Source organism: Ciona robusta, chromosome 10 (genome assembly GCF_009617815.1).
Source record: "Ciona robusta chromosome 10, ASM961781v2".
NCBI classification, from domain to species: domain Eukaryota; kingdom Metazoa; phylum Chordata; class Ascidiacea; order Phlebobranchia; family Cionidae; genus Ciona; species Ciona robusta.
The window spans coordinates 4803005-4823654 of record NC_143244.1 but is presented as its reverse complement, the minus strand read 5'-3'; the positions used below and the strand labels follow the sequence as shown (position 1 = coordinate 4823654).

Here is a 20650-nt window from a genome sequence, read left to right as displayed (position 1 = left end):
AATACCTTGCAGTTACGTTTAAAAAACGCAAAGATAACGCAAAATTGCAACACATAATAACTTACAACCACTAAATAAAACACATGTTTAGGTATTCTTATAGTAGCGTCGGGGAAGATGTGACACCTTTAGCACATAATATTCAAATATCCTGATCGTGTTTTAAACAATTAACAACTGTATATGGTAGTCGTAAGTATCCGGTTTTATAATTCTTTGAATTTTCCTTGTTTACTACCAAAAAGGACGAAAAATATGTGTCCCATCTACCCCCACGCTACCATAGAAACTCTGGACGGCAAACTTCTTATTGACAACTGAAAAATCTATGAACAGGTGTATTTTGCTTTTTAAAACTAAATAACGATATCATTGCCACGTTTTATACAAACAGCTTACACGTTCAACAACATAAACGTTAAAAATCGAGTTTATTTTAAAATGAATTCACCAGAACAATCTCTAAGTCGTTTTAATGTCGCATGCTTTGTTTGCACCGTATATAGCCTTCTTAAAATGCTCTGCAAGTGAAGTGGTCAGTTATACTTGCACGATGTTCCAGGTCGTGAACCTAATACGCCTTAAATACTTCGGCATTTCCTTTACGTAAATTAACTCCAAAAATGCTTCAATCGCCTTCTAGACCTCTCCACGACCTGAACCCACATAACAGACTTTGTTTCCACGCACCTGTCAATCAAACTCAATCCGAATGACGTCAAACGGCGTTACTCGCTCGGACCAAACGGTAATATTTCATTAATCACCAAAACGCAAACCAATAACATAAAAACACCAATTTCGAGCGGCAGTATGACTCAACCCGCATAACAAATCAATTCGTTCAAATCACGAAAACATGTACATTTGCACATTTTGCAGAATCTGTTTTTACATTTTTCCAGTTCTGTTAAAATCAGAAATGTTCACCGTTTTTTTGGTATACAGCAAATCAGACAGTATGCAATAAACATTAAAAGATTTTAACGTAATTTGCAAGTTCCCTTTTGCCATAACGAAAGGATTACACTGCAATTGCTCCTTCCCTCCCAAACAATATATGTAGTTGGGTAGTTGGGGAAATGGGACACCTTATCATTCTATTTCTCGTCACATTGGGAAGTAAACAAAGAAAAATTAAATATTTATAAAACCGTATCGTCACCACTTCCACAGACTGTTGTTAATTGTTTAAACACGATCAGGACATTTTGTGCTGAAGGTGTCCCATCTTCCCCCACCTTACTTTATCCACACAAATCCGCTACCGGAAAACTTCACATTACTCTTACACTAAACCTCACACACGCCGCACCACTCGCTAAATCCTGTTTCATTTAAACCATGTTAAACTACCGAGGGCCTGCTTTTCCTCAGCTTTACGCGAATACCGATTCCCCTTTTACGACGTGGGCAAAGTACCGCTACAGACCGCTACACCGCAGCTACGAATCGAACAACAGTATTAATTTTTAACTCATGCCTGCCCTGCCGATCAATAAATCTGTCCAAAAACTCAATAAGAAAAATTTGTAGCTCGTTTGCACTTTATTAACACAAACCACAACGCAGTCAAGCTGTGCCGCATTCCAAAGCCCCTATAGCTTTATGGCTGATGCGGCCGGCGCTGTACATCTGATGTATTATTAATTGAATGCGCCTCTGATTAGATCTAAAGGCTCGATTCTTCACAGACAAAATAAACTCTCGTATCTTTGCACCCATCAACACATTTGTAACTTCGCAGCGCGCACAAAGAATTCGGATAATTTGAGACGTTACGCGGCAGATGTTTCAGTTCACGTTACTGACTCGCTACATTGTAGTTTCGATTTTATGTTTTTTTTTTCACAGACAAAGTTTTCATATTATTTTCAGAAACTTTTGTCTCGAATAAAGCAGTAAAATCTAGCAACACTCGCAGTTTATTAAATGTTTCGTGTCCTGTAGACATTCATTTCTTTGTATAGTAGGGTGGGGTAAGATGGGACACCTTTAGCAAATATATCCTAATTGTGTTTTAAACAATTAATAACGGTCTATGAAAGTCATGAGGTAACGGTTTTATAATTTTTTAAACGTTCTTTGTTTACTGCCAATTTCGACGAGAAGTAGAATAAAAAGGTGTCCAATCTTACCCCACTCTCCTATATACAACATGTTTTTACCGCGTCCCCTACTATACTTAGATTCAAACACACTTGTCTTTTGGATGCACACAAGTGCATTTACGATCCTCACGTGCGAAGACTGCTTGTTATGAAGTCGGCAGACACGCGTCTACTTTAAGCTACCTCTTTTCCCTTTCAATAATGCATAGCGTTTTTATAATGTTGTAAATTCGACTCCCGTTCCCGGCGCACGGAAATTCGTAGTAAAACTAAGAAAAACATCGTCTGCAACGTAACTACATTGCGTGCTGGTCCTTATATTTTCCCGTTACAAAATTATGAGAAATTCTCGTGAGGAGAATGCATCATACGCGATTTTTACGGCATACTGTGCAACAACGGGGCTTCAAACGCCGCGATTTCTTTTGCCATTCTCCCTTTCTATTTTTCGCAACCAGATGCTAATCACTGTATACTAATATGAATCCCAAGGAGAACTTGTTGCCGGCAACCACACACCACCAGCAACGGATGTTTGCCGATTTCATTAAAATAGTAGCCAGATGCTGCAACCTGCGCCGTATAAATAATTAATTGACAATGTGCGAATTTATTCAAGAAATCACCACACGGGTTCCAATTGCGTGCAAAAACATCCAATTTACCAATGCCTAATAAACAACAACCGACTTCGGCGCCTTCTGCGAATTATACAGATACGCTTTCTCAAATACGTATAGAAAAACGATTGTTACTTTTGGATTTATTCCTATGACACCATTGAACCATCTGACGTAAAAACAGCCATATGCCTTTCCCGCAAGAACGGGTTTTGAAGCATACTCCCCGTTGCAAAGGCGGCAATCTAATTCCCAACGGACTATACCTTATCAAGGAATGCCTACGATCGTTGCAGACACGCCGCAGCGGTTTTCTGACCACCCAGAACCTTCAGAAAGCATATATATAGTAGGGTGGGGGAAGATGGGACTCCCTTTAATTCAATTTTCTCGTCTCATTTGATAGCAAATAAAGAAAATTCAAAGAATTATTAAACCGTATCCTCACGACTCCCACAGACCGAGGTCATTTGTCCAAAACACGATCAAGATATTTAGATATTATGTGGCAAAGGTTTCCCATCTTCCCCACCCTACTATACACTGAACACCATTTCCCAAAATTCTTTTTTTGCCACTTTTAAATCCTACTACTAAAAGCGGTCTATGATAACATACACAAACTGATACTTTCTTGGCAATTTCAACCACCGGGAATACGCTACCAATCTACCGCTGCCAAATTAATCTTCGTCCCAATAAATACTTTTTCAGAAACTTTTACGCGCGAGAAGCTCTCCCATCAAAAGTTTCCCATTGAAGTTCCGCGTAACAAAACCGCACGCCAGTAAAGGGCTGTTTTGCTGCCTAGAAGAGCAAATACTTGCTACCAGCTTGATTTACAATCCAACGCGGACGTCGGACCTTATGAAAATCGAACTTATTTATTTAGCGATTGCGTAAACGCCACTTTATTAGCAAAGCGTATGAACTATAGCGCATTCCGAAAGTACACGAGATATTACTATTTTTCTCTGTTTACTACTCTGCCTATAGCTACTGCAGGCCAGGAATTTTATGGAAGTGATATAGTAGGGTGGGGGGAGATGAGACGCCTTTCGATTCTAATTTTTCGTCCCATTTGGTGGTAAACGCAGAATATTCGAAGAATTATAAAACTGTATCTTCACGACTCCTATAGACCCTTGTTAATTGTTTAAAACACGATCAGGATATTTAGATGTTACGTGCTAAAGATGTCCCATCTTTCCCCACCCTATTCTGTATATCTCATACAGCGTGCGTGTGCAACCAACTACCATTTAAACTTCTTCAATAATTAAAACCTTTCGGAAGATTCAAAACGCTTGGTATCTAAGTATTATGTTGCAAAAAGCCTTTGAAAATAGCCTGTAACTAAATAACCTTACGATATCATACACTACCCCAAAAAACTGTATTAAAACTAAGGTAGTAGGGTGGGGGGGGGAAACGGGACACCTATAGTTTATAGTATCCAAACATCCTGATTGTGTTTTAAACAATTAACAGCGGTCTATAGGAGTCGTGAGGATACAGTTTTATAATTCCTTGAACATTCCTTTTTTGGGATGAAATGGGACGAGAAAATAGAACGGAAAGCTGTTCCACCTTCCCCCGCCCTACTATACCATCGTTCAAATATTCATTCTTCAACTTTTGCTTTTGTCAGATTGCCAAGAGCTGTATAACCTTGGATACACAGAATCTGGCGTGTACAGGATCCACCCATGGCAGTCACGTGAAACATTTGAAGTGTTCTGTGAGCAGAATTACTACGGAGGTGGGTGGACCGTCATTCAACGACGCCGAGATGGAAGTGTCGATTTTAACAGAGATTGGAACGATTATGCACTTGGTGAGCTTAATTGGTTAACATAAAATAACTTTTTAATACATATAGTAGGGTGGGAGAAAATGGGACATAGTTTCATTCTATTTTCTCATTCCATTTGGCAGTTACAAGAACATTCAAAGAATTATAAAACCGTATCCCCACTATATAAAAAATTATAAAACCGGGTTCTAGTAAGTACATCAAGTAGGTAACTGGGGCACCCTTTTAAAAGTAAAAGAACATTTTTTAAAAAATATTGCGAAAATATGTACGGGCCCGCATAATATTGACATTGGACCGGAACCTTATATACACGAGGTTTAATTGTTATAGGCGTTATTTATTTATGCTTTTGCTGCATCCATAAGAATACAGTGTATTCGAATATATATAGCCGTTTTTTTTGTAATATAGTAGGGTGAGAGGAGATGAGACACCTTTTGAACATAATATTAAAGTATCCTGATCGTGTTTTTAAACAATTAACAACGTTTTATGGGAGTCGTGAAGATACGGTTTTATAATTCTTTGAATGTTCTTGGTTTATACTACCGAATAGGAGGAGAAAATAGAACGAAAATGTGTCCCATCTTTTCCCACCCTACTGTATTGTCTTGTAACCGTTTGCAAACCTATTATAGTATTAGAAGAACGAAGGGTATATTGTTAGACTGCTCACATAAAACCTATTAAATGGAATTAATATCAAAACCGATCGAAATTGAATCCACATATTCGCATATTCGAGTCGTTTAATGCAATGCTTTTGATTTCTGTATAGCAAAATCCTTTGATGCGATTTCTTTGGGGACGAAATGAATTGCGCATGTTTCGTAATGCTCGTTAATGTGACAACCGATTTGACAGTTGTATGCATTATGCACGTTTCAAACATGAGCTGTGTTTACTGCGGGGCATGCGGGTACAAATGTAAATGCGCAGACAGCGAGTGAAATATTGATTTTAATTATATTATTTGATCAGGTGGCTATATGGTACGTTTAAATTAAAATTACAACTTACATTCTTTTCATAAAGAAAAGTGGTGATCGTGGTGGGCACTAGCCCAGTTTTGATGGGTTCGAGGCTCGGCGCTGCTACCATTGTTGGCTTCTGTCTTCTTGGGCAATACGCTTAACAGCAATTGCGCAAATCAAGTAATCTTTATTAGTTTAATGGGTCGTCTAAATTGTCAGCTATCACATGTTACAAATATACGAAAAATTCCACTCAAAATAATCTCGTACAAGAACACACGTGGTAAATCGTAAGCTGACGCAAAGGTATGAAACAGAACAACATATACCGAGTTACAACGTGTTGTTGCTCCGCCACGCGAGTATGAATAAAGTACATTCATCCATCCATCCATTCATTCACAAACAATGAACTATGTTTTTGACGCATATAATTGCCCATAAAATAGACTGTTGTTTCGCGGTACAGTTATCCCAAAATATGATATACAAATTATACACAAATACATTTTTTATATAAATATACGCGTTGGTAAGAACTTAATTGTGATGGTATCGCATCCCTAACGTACAAGGCTTGAAACCAATGGTTAGTTACAAATAGAGCTGTTGCCACGACAAAACGGGGTGGAGATGCATTAGCAGTTTGTTTACTTTTCTTTCTTCCATAAATATTATATACGGAATTATTTTTTGCAATGCTTCAAACTCCAGCAATGTAAAATACGCACGTCTCCAAGCATATATATATATGCCGTTATATTACTATTATAGCTATACGTTATAATATTATGCAATCAAGGCAGATAAAAAAACAATTACGGGCATATAGAGAGAAACAAATTAAGTTATCATCATTATTTGCAAATGCAACACAACGCTGATAGAAACTTACCGACGAAAAGATGGTTATACCCGTTTAAATTGCCACAGTTTGCAAAAATGGACACGCTCGTTCAAGAATTATCTGAGAGGTACAGATGGACCGCCCCTATTTATAGAAAAATATTGCTTCCTTCTGTTTGAACAGATTTCGTTTCCCTTTTTGCCGATCAATACAAAATAATTAAAAAAGAGAAAAAGCTTAAATTCATTTTCTATTACATCAGCTTATAGCTTTACTGTGTCCGTTTTAGATTATACAATGGGAAATACAAACTGGTACGCAGCCGTAAATCCTGTTTAATTCAACCAATTCCTCTGTTATACTCGAAGAGTAGGGTGGGGGAAGATGGGACACCTTTATATCCTATTTTATCGTCCAGTTTAGTTGTAAACACGGAAAATTTCAAGAATTATAAAACTGTATCTTCACGGCTCCCATATAGACCGTTGTTAATTGTTTAAAACACATTCAGAATATTTAGATATTATGTCATACCAGATTATTTAGATGTCATGTCCTAAAGGTGTCCCATCTTTCCCCACATAACTATATATGTGATTGTTAACGTTACAATAGCAATATTTCACGTAGGATTCGGGGAGCCATCTGGCGAATATTGGCTTGGGAACGAAAATATTCACCAATTGACAAATCAAAACACTTTCCGTCTACATATTGTACTGCTGGATTGGGCGGGCAACCGAGCATATGCCGAGTATGAAGGCTTTCGTGTCAGTAGTTCCAGGGATTACTACAGCGTGAGGTAGCTTTATGTTTAAACATAGCAGAATGGGGAAAATGGCACAGGGGTGGATGGGACATGGTGAGATATGATACTTTTAAAAAGGCCGTGGCAAAGTGGTTCGTGGGCTCGACTATTGTGGGCGTATGTGGCCCTGGGAAAAACACTTAACGGAAATTGCTCCAACTAAGTGGTCACATACATGGTATAGCTTATAGGCTGGAATGAGGTGTATGAAACAAAACACCCGTGTTATAACGATTGTCGTTTCCGGGCACGCGAGGATAAAGTAAGTTACATTCATTCATTCATGAACATTTTAGTATTTGTTTAATAAATTAGGTTTTATAAAAAAAGGCTTAGCTATCTTTACGAACAAAGTAGGCAGGGATATGGAGTTTGGGGAACTACGGGAAACACAATGTAAAAAACTAAATATGTGGTAAAACAAATCTGTGGCAAAAGTATAGATAACAGGATACTATAGATAAATTTAAACTGGTATAAGCTGTAGTATTCGAAAACAAATAAAATAAAAGTTTAAAACGCGAATTTCGTATATATATGTATATATATATGTGTGTGTATTGATTTATATATATATATATATATATATATATATATATATATATATATATATATATACCGGTAAAGAGCAGCTGTATATTCTAATTACAAACCCAGGCCTACATCTAATCCATCAGTATTTAGATTTCGAGAGACAGGTGCAAGTTAGAAGGTCTTATTGGTAAAGATTTAAAACGAATTTCTGAATCGTCAACTGTAAAGAACTTGTACATAAAATTATACTGCATAAGAATTCATATAAAAAAAAAATTAAACTTTTTTTGTGAAATTTCACTTAAAAGGTATGGGTTCGCAAGGCTCATCTCTGTTACCATTGCGGGCGTATATGTGTCCTTGGCCAAGAGTGACGGTAATTGCTCCATAGTCACTAATGGGTTGTATAAATTGTTAGTCATACATTCAAAATAAGCTAAAAGTAATTACCCTAAAATAGCGTCATTGGGGTGCAATAATAGCTCGCATAATGACACGAGGTGTATGAAACAGAACAACCGTGTTATCACGACTGTCGATTTTTTTTCTATGCGAAAATAAAGTAAGGCATATACATTATCACACGTTCAGTTTATAAATTTGCAAACACCTGTTTTTTAAAAAACATCACATTTTTTAACCAGTAAACACGTCCAGTGTATGTTCTATTTATAAAACCAGGCCACCTCTAAGCAAATTTTCACTTTTCAACAATTTTTCGTCTTATTGGCTAAAAAAAACATTTGACGAGTTGTACAACCCCGTATCCTCACAGCTCCCATAGACCGTTATTGATTTTTTTAATACGATGAGTATTTGGATATTATGTGCTAAAGTTGTCCCATCTTCTCCCACCCTACTATATTATAACAACTGCAAAATATTCCCCCACGTGTGTATTATACACCAGGTGCAGTCTGACACTTTTAAGCGGTTGTGGTAAATTTTAAACATTTTCCTTGAATGGCGTAAAGTGCGTAGCCTACATAAGTTTTAATTAATGCATAAGATTCCATACAAAAAAAATCTAAATCTTTTTTTTTTAGATTTATTTACACACGCATTCATGTAGGTCTTTAAAAAGGTTTATTTTTAACTTTTTTAACGTTTTTTTGTACAGATTTGGTGGGTATTCCGGCACAGCTGGCGACGCACTGAGGGGCAATCCAGAGGACGGTTCACGGAACGCGTACTTAGCTCGGTTTGGAGCACGAGATTTAGACAACGATAGTTGCAGGCCATGCATGTATGAAGGCCAAGGTATGGCTCATTGCTGCTATAGTTATGTGGGCGTATATGTGTTCTTGGGCAAAACACTTAACGGCAATTGCTTCAACCCTGTGGTCACTAATGAGTTGTTCAAAATATCAGCCAAACATAACAAAAATCCGAAAATAATCGCCCACAAAGTTACATATACACTAACTTGTAAGCTGGCACGAAGTGTCTGAAACATAACACCCGTGTTGTATCAACTACCGTGTTCCGGCCAGCACGGGCAGGTAAATCAAGTTACATTCATTCATGCAGTTTTCATTCACTCAACAGTATATTTATACCATTGAAAAAAAATGCATTACTTTTTTAATCATGTTCTTTTTTGCAGCCTTTGAAAGCTGCGCGGAGCGCCACAGCGCAGGCTGGTGGTACAGGGCATGCACTGACTCCAATCTTAACGGTCGTTATATAACAAGCGATAACTTCGGGCGCTGCAACGGCGCGGACTGCCTTGGAATTCAATGGAATACGTGGCACGACGAAGGCTATTCGTTAAAAGCTACGATGATGATGGTCAAAAGTGCTACAGTGCTTCCAAGTTCTTAAATAAACACGCTGTCTGTTTGGTTCCATATACTGCAATCTATTTTTAAATTGAATGTTAACATGGATAATTACAAATCACGATATTGCTTTGTAAAATTAGTGTTTATATATCTTAACAAAAATTTATATATAGTAGGGTGGGGGGAGGTCAACACATTTAGCACATAATATCTAAATATCCTTATCGGTTTTAAACAATTAAAACTATCTATTAGCCTATATGGGAGTTGTGGCGATACAGTTTTATAATTCTTTAAATGTTTTTTTGTTTACTACCGAATTGGGGGGGAAATAAAATGAGTTTATCTTTGTTCTTCCCCCACCCTATATTATATTGACTACAAAAGTGTTTAGAAGTTTCCACTATTTTTACAATTCAGACACATTTGACATCAGCTAATTGAAAATCTAACTTATAACGGTGACAACTAAAGCATGATGTAATATTCTACTTCGGTCTAAATTGACAGAATTATAACCGTAGCCTCGCGACTTTAAAACAGCGTTGTTATTGGGCACGTAGTGACCATTTATAGATCATTTTTCGTGCCATCACAGTTAGTCTTTTTACACGATATTTTCGGTATATCTTAATACTTAGTTATCGCATTTAGTCTTTTAGTTTAATGTCTTGACGAAACCAAATCAAACTAAATATATTCTTGAATTTTAGTTAGAATATTTTCTTTACATTTATAACCGCTTATAATAGAAATCCGAAATCGCGAATCGTTGTGAACTTAGTTTGTTACGTCACAATGTTAAACTGACGTCACAATGATGCCGCTGTACAAATCTGATTGGGTAGATTGCTCACGTGACTGACGCCTCGTACCAGCTGATTAATCCCGCCTTGATTGCTCCGCGCATAAAATGCCTCTTCTAAAAAGCGAGTTACCATGTTCCAGACGAAGTTGGTTCCACATCACGTTACAAGTTAGATGGTTTTCTGAAGTTTTCCTGCAAGACTTGAGTTAAGTGTTTTATTAAACATTAGTATTATATTAAGACTTACAATTTACTATAATATACATTATTACTTTATACTACAATACAGTAATATTATTGCACTACATTATATACAATAACACTATGCCACAAGTTCTGTGCCTTGCGTTTATTACTTTGTTACATTAAGTTCAAAATTATTGTTTATCGGATTCTATTTGAGAGATCGCGACGGTTATTTATATTACGTCACTCGCGACGTCACACGCAATATCTAGGTTCGCAAACGTTCGTTCTGTTACGTCAGAATCCGATACTATCGTTTAGAATTCGCTTTCTCCGACGCGCGTTTATATTACGTCATAGGTTTCGTTACGTCATAGATAAACAACACGCGACTGTTCTAAGCGTACGTTTCGTTTCGCGACGTTTTTTCATGGGGCCCCATGCGCGTTTTTGCGTCGATGCATGCACATTACTTGTATATTCTAATTATATTAACGCTATGAACGCGAAACCAGAAGATCAGAGAATTGGTAAAGTATAAATCACAATTGGCATTATTACGTACATAAGCTCTTTTCCAGAATCCTCGAAGATGTGACGTCACGAAGTGGTGATGACGTAACAGAAGAACCCACTTCGTAAGTTCCTTGTTTCGTCACAAACTTTTGTACCAAAATTTTTTAACCTGAACATTTTTTCCAGAACATCATAGTATGTGACGTCACAAAGGATCAAGCGAACCATGTCGAAAAGCAAGAACGAAGGTAAATATGACGTAATAACATATAAGCAATATAGTTTAACTATTATTAAATTGCAGAAAAGTCAGCGAAAAAAGCTGCCGAAGAAAAGCGCAAGGTATTGTATATTATCATTGTTTATAATATTATTACTAAAGAAAAAAAATTCTAAAATTTAGTTTCTACTTTTAAATTAGAAGGTTTGTTAATTAACTTTTGGTATTGTGCTAAACATTTACGAACGGTATTGCCAAAGTACGTTTACGTACTTTTTTAATTAAAATCATTAAATTTGTAGCAGTCTTGTTAGACTTGGTTAAAGATTGTACATGTTTTTTCCTTAAATTTTTATCACTCTTAGTTTGGATTGTTGTTTTTGGGCAAAAACAGGAGTATGAAATATAGTGTTTTAGGTGCTAACGATATCCCATATTACCCCACATAGTACTGTATTATGTGATAAGCCTGTGACGTAACTATTACGTTTGTTTTGCAGTCGAAGAACAAAGACGAAGACGCCAATAAAGGAAACACGGTTTGAGGTTTGAGTATTATTAGTACGAGTTGTGTGTTGTATGCGTGTCTTGTCTGCGCTGCTGTCATTTTTTTGATGTGCCTAATACTTATTTTAGTCGGTCACTACTATAGTGCATTTTGCATGTCTATGAAATATATACAATAAAACTATGGCGAACATCTTGCTGGATCAGATTCTGTTGTTGTACACTCTATGCCTATTTGGTGTGTTTCTTCTGCAAAGATCTTTCAGCGGTTCTGTAATGTCCTAATTGCTTGGTGAGAACGCTATGTTGGTACACAAATACTCGAGTAATATCAACACGCAGTATAATATATAGCGCATAAGTAAAGTCCATATTTTTTTGTTTAATTCTGTAAAATATCCACTTCTACCTCCTGAGTAGAAATAAATATAATACTACAAACGTCATGTAGCGTGATTGGGACGATGGCCACGTCACAACTACGCTACGACGTCGATACCGTGGGTCAGAGCATTGTCCTGGCCCTGCGTTCGGTGCGGTTACGTCACGTCGGTTAAGTTACTTAACGGTCAGGTTGTTGCGAGGATGTCGCCGCCAGTGATGCTACGCTAGATATTTAGATCACTATCGGCACAGTGATGCTACGCTCGGTTTTAGGTCACTGTCAATGCGGTTCGTAGCCACCTGACGCAGTTTCGTAACGGTCGACGCGGTGCGTAACATCCGGACGTTATTATATTGTGTTAAGATACGACGAGAGTATCGCGGTACCAACATGGCGACTTACCTTATTTGATTAAAGGACATGCAGAGCTGTTGTAGGCTTCGACTCCTTGTGGTCGGACATTCAATATGGTGTACACGTCCGATGCTTATATCCTTCAGGATTTGAACCATACTTTTTTGTAGATGTTTCCATGATTGTCCGCGTTAATTACTTTTTGACTGCGTTCCCTTTATGTATGCTTGAGCTGTTGTGTTTGCTGCATGTTTGGCACATTTTCTTTCTGCACTCGTTGTACTAATTTTGTCTTTCTGTTGGTGTGTTATTTGTATTCGTTGTACTACTTTTGTCTATGGGGGTTTCTTTAACCTGCGTGGACAATAACATCCCGCAAGGGTTTCTCACCTAAGTAGAAACCCACTACCATTGGCTGGGGGCTTGTCGTGCCGTAGTGGCTTTCCACCAACGCCAGCCACATAAAATATGAAGGTATTTTAATCCTGTTTCTATTTTCCAGAAAGACAACGAACCAAAGATTTTAGTATTAACGGTTTACTTAGGTTGTGTGTTCTTTAATAAAAACAAAACATCCAATCAAATATAGCCGACATGCTATACGCTGGTTTTAATCACTGCCGCGTCGTATATGCTTATCATGCAGAGTTATAGCCTGCCTGGGATTAGCTAGAAAAGTTAGGACATATTTGTGCTAAAGTGGGTTTTAGATGTCAAAGTTTTAGACAAGAATATTATTCGTTGTTTTTTATTTGTCTCCAACGAAACGCACAAATCACAATCGATTCTGAAACAAAAAAAATCTAAGTTTTTGGTCGAATATTATTCATAAAGAAGAATGTTTACCGAATAATTGGAGATTATAAAACTTACCATTTTATTGGAAAGCATTGGCCAACAAAAAGTCGTCTTCAAGGGCGTCACGTGCACTGGATACAAAGTTGTGGTTAACTGGTTTTACAGTTCAAATATATCGACATTAAACACTTAGAATGTAGCAAACCAAACTTACTCTCTCAATTGTTGAGCATTCTGCTCATTCCACTTCCAGCTGGTACGACGTCTTGTCCAGAAATCCTCGCATGTTGCGATATGCACAAGCTGGACGGTGACAAGAACCAAGACGAGAAGAAGAAGAACTTTGCGGTCCATGATGATTTATCTTAGCTCACTTGAAGAAGATGATAAAGTGACTGATTTCACGCACTTATATACACACTTTGACAGGCCGGGTTTACGAAACCTTTTTTCATTGTTGCAAGAAAGGCATCGATTTTCGAGGAAGTTATGTCGCTCTTGTGAAGCGAAAGCAATGTGGAAAACTTATTTCGCGTGAAACGGTTCTATGGTTTGACATATTTCGTTCATTTTTTAAGAAACAACTAGATGCTATAATATGATGCTGTCATTTGCTGACAGCAAGTAGCGAGTTTTTTCTTTCTTGGCCAGCGGTCGCAGGATACACCTGTCATTGCTTTTCAAGTTATGTCGCCCATTAAGGAAGCGATATAAAACTAGTCTAGGGTTGAATGAATGAATGTAACTTACTTTATCCTCACGTAGCCGGAAAACGACAGTCGTTATCACACGGGTTTAACACCTCGTGCCAGCTTACGAGTTACCATGTATGTTACTTTGTGGGTGATTATTTTTTTGGAATTTTTTCATTTTTTTTTTATTTAGGGCTGATAATTTGGACAACCCATTAGTAACCACTGGGTTGGAGCAATTGCCGTGAAGTGTCTTCCCCAAGAACACATACGCCCATAATGGTAGCAACGTCGAGCCTTCAACCCATCACCTCTGGGTTACAGGCAGGCGCGCTAACCACTATACCACGGCGCCTGGTTAGGGGGAAGTGTCATTTTTATCTGTTTCCGTCTTATCAGTTTGACATAACTTCTTTGGAAACTGAAATACTTCTTGCAACAACAACAAATGTTTTAGAAAACAAGCCCGTTTAAATGAAAAAAAAGCCTTAGTAAGGCGCTAATTTTGAATGCTCGCTGAATCTTATGCTCGCTAAATCGCGTTAAATCCGGCCAATTTTTGTAGTTTGCGAGTTTGAACCATCGATCGTAGTTTATTAAAACAAGCCGAGAACAAGCAAGCCGAGAACAAGCTGAACTATCTCGTACAACTTGGTTTGATTGGTTTAATATTTGTGAGAAAAATGAGATATAGTGGGATGGGAGAAGATGGGACATCTCTTCAATATGTTTTCTCGTCCCATTTGGTAGTAAACAAAACACTTTCAAAGAATTATAAAACCGCAACCTTCCGACTTCCATAAGACTGTTGTTAATTTTTTAAAACAAGATTGTTGTTAATTTTTAAAAACAAGATCAGGATATTCGGATATTATATGCTAAAGGTCTCCCACTCTACTATATGTATATGCGAAGAAAACGCGATTGGATGCACACAAAACACGTCTGAATAGAACACTGTTCCATACGTTGACACGTAGGTTTTGGTTATGTCAAGTGAATTTAGGATCGAAGTTTGATTTTCACACGAAATGGTTTGGGCGCTAAAGTCATTCCCGGTATCGGTTCATCATCAAGACTTTTCACATCATCCGGAAGTTGCAGGGTAAATTTTTGAAGGATTGCCACGAAGAAGAGGAAGAGTTCTTGTTTGGCTATATTCATTCCAACGCAGATTCGAAGTCCTGAAACAAAGTTGCAATAAATTAACCTCCGCAAATCGGCAAACAAAAATTTCTTATAATTGTTTAGTATTAGTATCATGTAGGACTTCTAGCAGAACAGCATTCTTTGATCCGACAATGTATATGTAAAAGAAATATAGAACAATAAGCCAAACGAACGTCACTTCTATGTGTTATTAGATCCTTGGGCAAGACATTTATTGTCAATCGCTTTAACAGTGGTCACTAATAGGTTTTCCAAATTGTCAACATAGGCTACATGAAAAAAAAAACAATCCCCCACAAAGTTACATAAGTGGTAACTCGTAAGCTTGTACGAGGTGTATGAAACATAACACCCGTGTTATAACAACTGTCGTTTTCCGGCCAAGCGAGGATAAATCCAGTAACATTCATATACCTCCGCCAAATGGCATAAATGCATCACGAGTGCCAACCTTCCCATCGGGATCTAGAAAGTTGCATGGATCAAACTCATTCGGATTTTTCCAGAACTTCGGGTCGAAATGTATAGTATGGTAAGATGGCATGATACATGTATGTTTCGGGATGTGGTATCCTCCTAACTTTTGGTCTTCCTCTGAGCAATGGAGCAAACCTATATAATACTGTGGGGTCAGATGTGAGACCTTTAACGTATAATATCCAAATACCCTGATCGTGTTTTAAACAAAAAAACAGTCTATGGGAGTCGTGAGGATACGTTTTCATTTTTTTAAATATTCTTTGTTTACTACCCAATGGGACGAGAAAATAGAATGAAAGCGTGTCCCATTTCCCCAACCTATTATATGTTAAAAATACAGAGTAGTTCTGCGTTAAAAATCTTTAATTGTATGTTTGTACAAATCTCACCAAAAGGGGTTATAGACGCCATTCTTTGTACTTCTAGAACAGTTGCTTCACAATATGGCATTCTTGACCTATCTTCATATTTAGGAAGTTGGTCAAAACCCAAAACGTTGTCAATTTCACTCTGAACGTTCTCTGATAAAAACAAGATAATGTAAGATTAACTTGTAATAAATTTGTGTGTTTTCGTTTAAAATATTTCTAAATCTTCGCTACCGTAATCGAGGATACAACTACAGTTAATATTATTATAATAACAACACAGAGGCGTAATCCGCAATCACAATAAGTTCTACCTTGAATATGTGGATTATTGACCATGTATAAAACTGCCCAACGTAGAGTAGTCGCCGTTGTTTCCGTACCAGCTTGAAATAAATCCATAATTGACATTTCTAAACCTAAAAAGCAACAAAAACTTGATACCGTGAAAAAAAACACTTGGTATCTTGTGCAGGTTTTTATTTTCTAAACCAGATGATATGTACCTGGTACGCCCGATCTCAAGCAATTGCGAAAAAAATGATGTAGTAGAATAAAGGGAAGACGGGACACCTTTAGCACATAGTGCATCTAAATACTGCTGTGATCGTGATTTAAACAATTAACAATTATCTATGGAAGTCGTCAAGATACGTTTTTCTTATATTTCTTAGATTGTTCTTTGTTTACTACCAAACGGGACGAGAAAATGGAATGAAAAGTGTCCCATCACCCCTCACCCTACAATATGTAACTTTAGCCGTATACGGTGAATTACATTTACCAAGTTCAGATAATTCACTCTGATCACTCGTCTGGTTAAGTTCGTTCAGGTAACAATCAATGTAATCTCTTGGGTTCTGTGGGTCAAGGTGTTGCCTGTGATGTTTGATCTCTGCTTTCACAAACTTGTGGATTTTTCTGAATCAAAATAAATGTTTTAAATTTTTAAACTATAGGGTTGGGGAAGACGGGACACCTTTAGCACATAATGTCCAAATATCCTTATCGTGTTTTAAACAATTTATAACAGTCAATAGAAGTTGGGGGGATACAGTTTTAGAATTCTTTAAATGTTCTTTATTTACTACCCAATGGGACGAGAAAATAGAATGGAAAGGTGTCCTATACTATCTAATAAATACAAGCATGAGTTTTACACGAAATAATCTATATCAAGTCATTACACACTAACCCAACTGATTCCTTTAAATTCTTCCCACATTGCGGAAGCCAATATTTATGCAAGCCAGGTATCAAAGTAACAAGGAAGAATTCTGGTTGGTTCAGAAACTTTGCTTTTTGAAAGAATTCATTATTGATGTGAATGAGTTCTTTAAACTTTTCGTCTTGATAAGAATATCTAAAAATGTTAAACGTTTTTTTATCGAATAATTAAATGAATTAATGAATGAATGTAACTTTCTTTATTCAGTCGTTACAACACTGGTTCTGTTTCACCAATGCCAGCTTGCGAGTTACCACGAATGTAACTTCGTAAATTGTTTTGTTGATTTTTTTTATATTTTGTTTCACCTATGGCTGACAACTTGGACAGCCCATTAGAAACCATTTATTTTTAACTGTTAAAACTAATATTCTTACCGATTCCCAAACGTGAAATAAGCAAGCACGTTTAGTACAGCAGGGTCGAATACGCTCGATGGTTCAAACAACTCGTCACTAGAGCAAAGTTTTTCAAGTTCTTCCACAATGTAGGGAACTTCATCAATCACGCACTTTTCTATTCCACGTTTTCCCAACCCCATGGTCCGCATAGCAGAGTAGAAAAACTTCCGATTTGCCATCCATTTAGGTCCATACGGTGCAACCGCGATACCTTGATATAAAATGTCGGAATAAAACAAACTTTGCCGGCTAGTTTATTCATTATATATCCAAACCGTCCATTCCTTCACCACGCACAAGTTTTCCAGGTACGCTTGCGTATCGAGATGCGAAATCTTTCGATTTGTTTATCATCACCTATACAGCATACAAATAAAAGTTAACAAACTGCATATAGTAGGGTGGGGGGAGTTGCGACACCTTTTCATTCTAATTTTTTGCCGCATTTGATAGTAAACAAAGATACATTCAAAGAATTATTAAACCGTATCCTCACGACTCCCATAGACCGTTGGTAATTGTTTAAAACACGATCGGGATATTTGGATATTACGAGCTAAAATTGTCCCGTCTTCCCCACCCTATACTATATACATTATTTAGTCTATAGTTTTTGCAACTTTTACCGGTGTCTTAACTTTCTCACCTCTTTAATCAAATCATATCCGACCACACATACAATTGCTTGGTTAAACGCCCGAAGTTGAAATATTGGTCCATATTTCTTGGCCAGTTTGGGCAAATCTGCGATTAATGAAAGAAAATTATCTTGTGATACCGGGTAAACTTTTATAGATTATAACATAACAGATTTTTGAAAATAGTCCTATACATTAAAGGTCTCAGGTGTGCCTTCCTTAAGATCTTACCTTCATTTATCTTTATAAAACGAAAACAAAGATCAAGAACAAAAATTAGACAGTTGTTGTTAAAACATGGAATAAAAGGTGTGGGGAAAATGTTCTGTTAAAAGCGGGCTGTTACAGCCAATTTTAGTTTATTTAAGCGCCTGTGTGTGTAAATATTAAAACGTTTCTGGTATACGTAATGATTTTTCGGAAATAACTATTATAGTAGGGTGGGTAAAGATGGCACACCTTTTCAATCTATTTCCTCGTTCCGTTTGGTTGTAAACAAAGAACATTCAAAGAATTATAAAACTGTATCCTCGCGACTCCCAAAGACTGTTGTTGATTGTTTAAAACACGATCAATATATTTAGATATTATGTGCTAAAGGTACCCGTCTTCCCCCACCCTACTATATACATAATTTACTACTACTATAAACTGCTCTATATTTTACAATATTAATTTTTCATACTAAAATAAAACCCCTAATCCCCTAACCCCTAATCCCCCCTTTTTAGGTTAGGGGTTTAGGGGTTGGGGGTTGGGGGTTAGGAGAGGGTTATATTGTAAAATATAGAGCAGTTTATAGTAGTAGTAAATTATGTATAGTAGGGTGGGGGAAGACGGGTACCTTTAGCACATAATATCTAAATAAAGATTAGTGTTAAGCATTATGATTGCGAATGTACATACTTATGTGGATAGCTGGGGCAGCATAATGAAAGCTTCCAAAAAGCGGAATTCCCAATGGGCCAGGAGGATAGTTACGAGGTTTTGAAAGCAAAACATAAATCCAGTGACAAATCGGAAGGCAAAGAACGAAAATTATTGTAAGACCTATTCCGTATAACATGATCTAGTGAACTCAATACAATTTGGTTAGTAGGACAGTATATATAGTAGGGTGGGGAAGACGGGACACCTTTGGCACATAATATAAGAATATGCTTGTTGTGTTTTAAACAATTAACAGCAGTCTATGGGAGTCGTGAGGATATAGTTTTATAATTCTTTGAATATTCTTTGTTTACTACCAAATGGGACAAGAAAATAGAATGAAAAGGTGTCCCATCTCCCCCCCACTATATATACATTCACAAAACATTTCAATCGCCGAACACTTTTCGCCTGCCTTAAGCTCTGAAATTTGGGGTCACTGCTTGTAAACGTTCCTGAAATTTGACATTCTTTGATGCTAATATTGAGCGTGATGTGATGCTTGGGTAAAATTAAAAAGTCGCACTACGGTAAATAAAGTTCTCCGCCATTGGAGTATAAGTCGCCCTAAAATTGGTAATTTTACGATTAGCGTCAACGTTTTCATAGGCGGTGTTACAAGGTAAGAATTAAACTATAGAGCTAGTCTTTATCATATACAGTTAATATCTACCAGCAGCATAGCGGGAAAAGGTAACTGTCACAAGGTTTCACTAAAAAAACAACTTTGCAGCCTCAAATTACTAAATCTTTTTAAAAGTGCATGGCCTAATCAAAAACTAACCTCTAACCCCAACTCAAAACGCAAACAAATGTATAGCTTATCGTCGTAATTGCAAACGCGAGAAAACAGTTACAATACTTAACCAAAGAGCATCAAACTAAAATAGTTGTTACTGAATTTACCGGCAGAGCTATACACCTGTTCGTTATATGTAATACCATGATAAACAAACACTCCATGTTTGCTCGGTTTAGTTGTTGATTTCATTAAAGATTAACTTGAGATATGTAATCACCGTCGCTACATATAGTGGGGTGGGGGAAGATAGGACACCTTTTCATTTTATTTTCTCGTCCCATTTAGTAGTAAACAAAGAATATTCAAAGAATTATATAACCGTATCCTCACGACTCCCATAGACCGTTGTTAGTTGTTTAAAACACGTTCAGGATATTTGAATATTATGTGCTAAAGGTGTCCCATCTTTCCCCATCCTACTATAACATATTCTATTCTGTGTGGGTGAGGTCCCGCGGCGTGGCACGCCTTTGGTCGTATAGGACTTAGGCCAGGATTGGCCCATTACCCCATTATAACATAAAATACTTAAATCCCCACGTACATATTTAAAAAAATACTTTGATCCCTACGTACGTAGTTGCAACTCTAATGCATATATAGTACTGCAAGGTAAGATGGGATCATTAGCATCTAAATCCCATACTTCCTTATCGTGTTTTGAACAAAT

At 37.1% G+C, this 20650-nt stretch overlaps 2 protein-coding genes and 1 long non-coding RNA gene across 3 annotated transcripts in view; 1 reads left to right on the top strand and 2 right to left on the bottom strand.

Moving 5' to 3' along the window:
* Positions 1-13057, top strand: part of LOC149729822 (uncharacterized) — a 30102-nt gene extending 17045 nt beyond the window's left edge. The window contains exons 7-13 of the mRNA XM_089885867.1: positions 4383-4568; positions 7002-7173; positions 8834-8973; positions 9320-11129; positions 11194-11255; positions 11312-11349; positions 11728-13057. Coding sequence (XP_089741993.1) covers positions 4383-4568; positions 7002-7173; positions 8834-8973; positions 9320-9537 — 716 coding nt within the window. The 3' untranslated portion in view covers positions 9538-11129; positions 11194-11255; positions 11312-11349; positions 11728-13057. The remainder of the gene's footprint in view (positions 1-4382; positions 4569-7001; positions 7174-8833; positions 8974-9319; positions 11130-11193; positions 11256-11311; positions 11350-11727) is intronic.
* Positions 13058-13205: 148 nt separating this feature from the next.
* Positions 13206-13683, bottom strand: LOC149729821 (uncharacterized). Its single transcript, XR_016385777.1, has 3 exons — positions 13486-13683; positions 13347-13402; positions 13206-13260 (listed from the first exon to the last, which is right to left on the bottom strand). It is a non-coding gene; the product is annotated as an uncharacterized LOC149729821 (long non-coding RNA).
* Positions 13684-14618: 935 nt separating this feature from the next.
* On the bottom strand, positions 14619-20234 carry LOC149729820 (cytochrome P450 2H1-like). Its single transcript, XM_089885868.1, has 10 exons — positions 19155-20234; positions 18257-18354; positions 17886-17967; positions 17587-17821; positions 17177-17344; positions 16766-16902; positions 16296-16400; positions 16003-16134; positions 15548-15745; positions 14619-15147 (listed from the first exon to the last, which is right to left on the bottom strand). The coding sequence occupies exons 1-10, from the start codon at positions 19312-19314 to the stop codon at positions 14966-14968; spliced, it is 1497 nt and encodes a 498-aa protein (XP_089741994.1). The 5' UTR covers positions 19315-20234; the 3' UTR covers positions 14619-14965.
* Between the last annotated feature and the right edge of the window lie 416 nt (positions 20235-20650).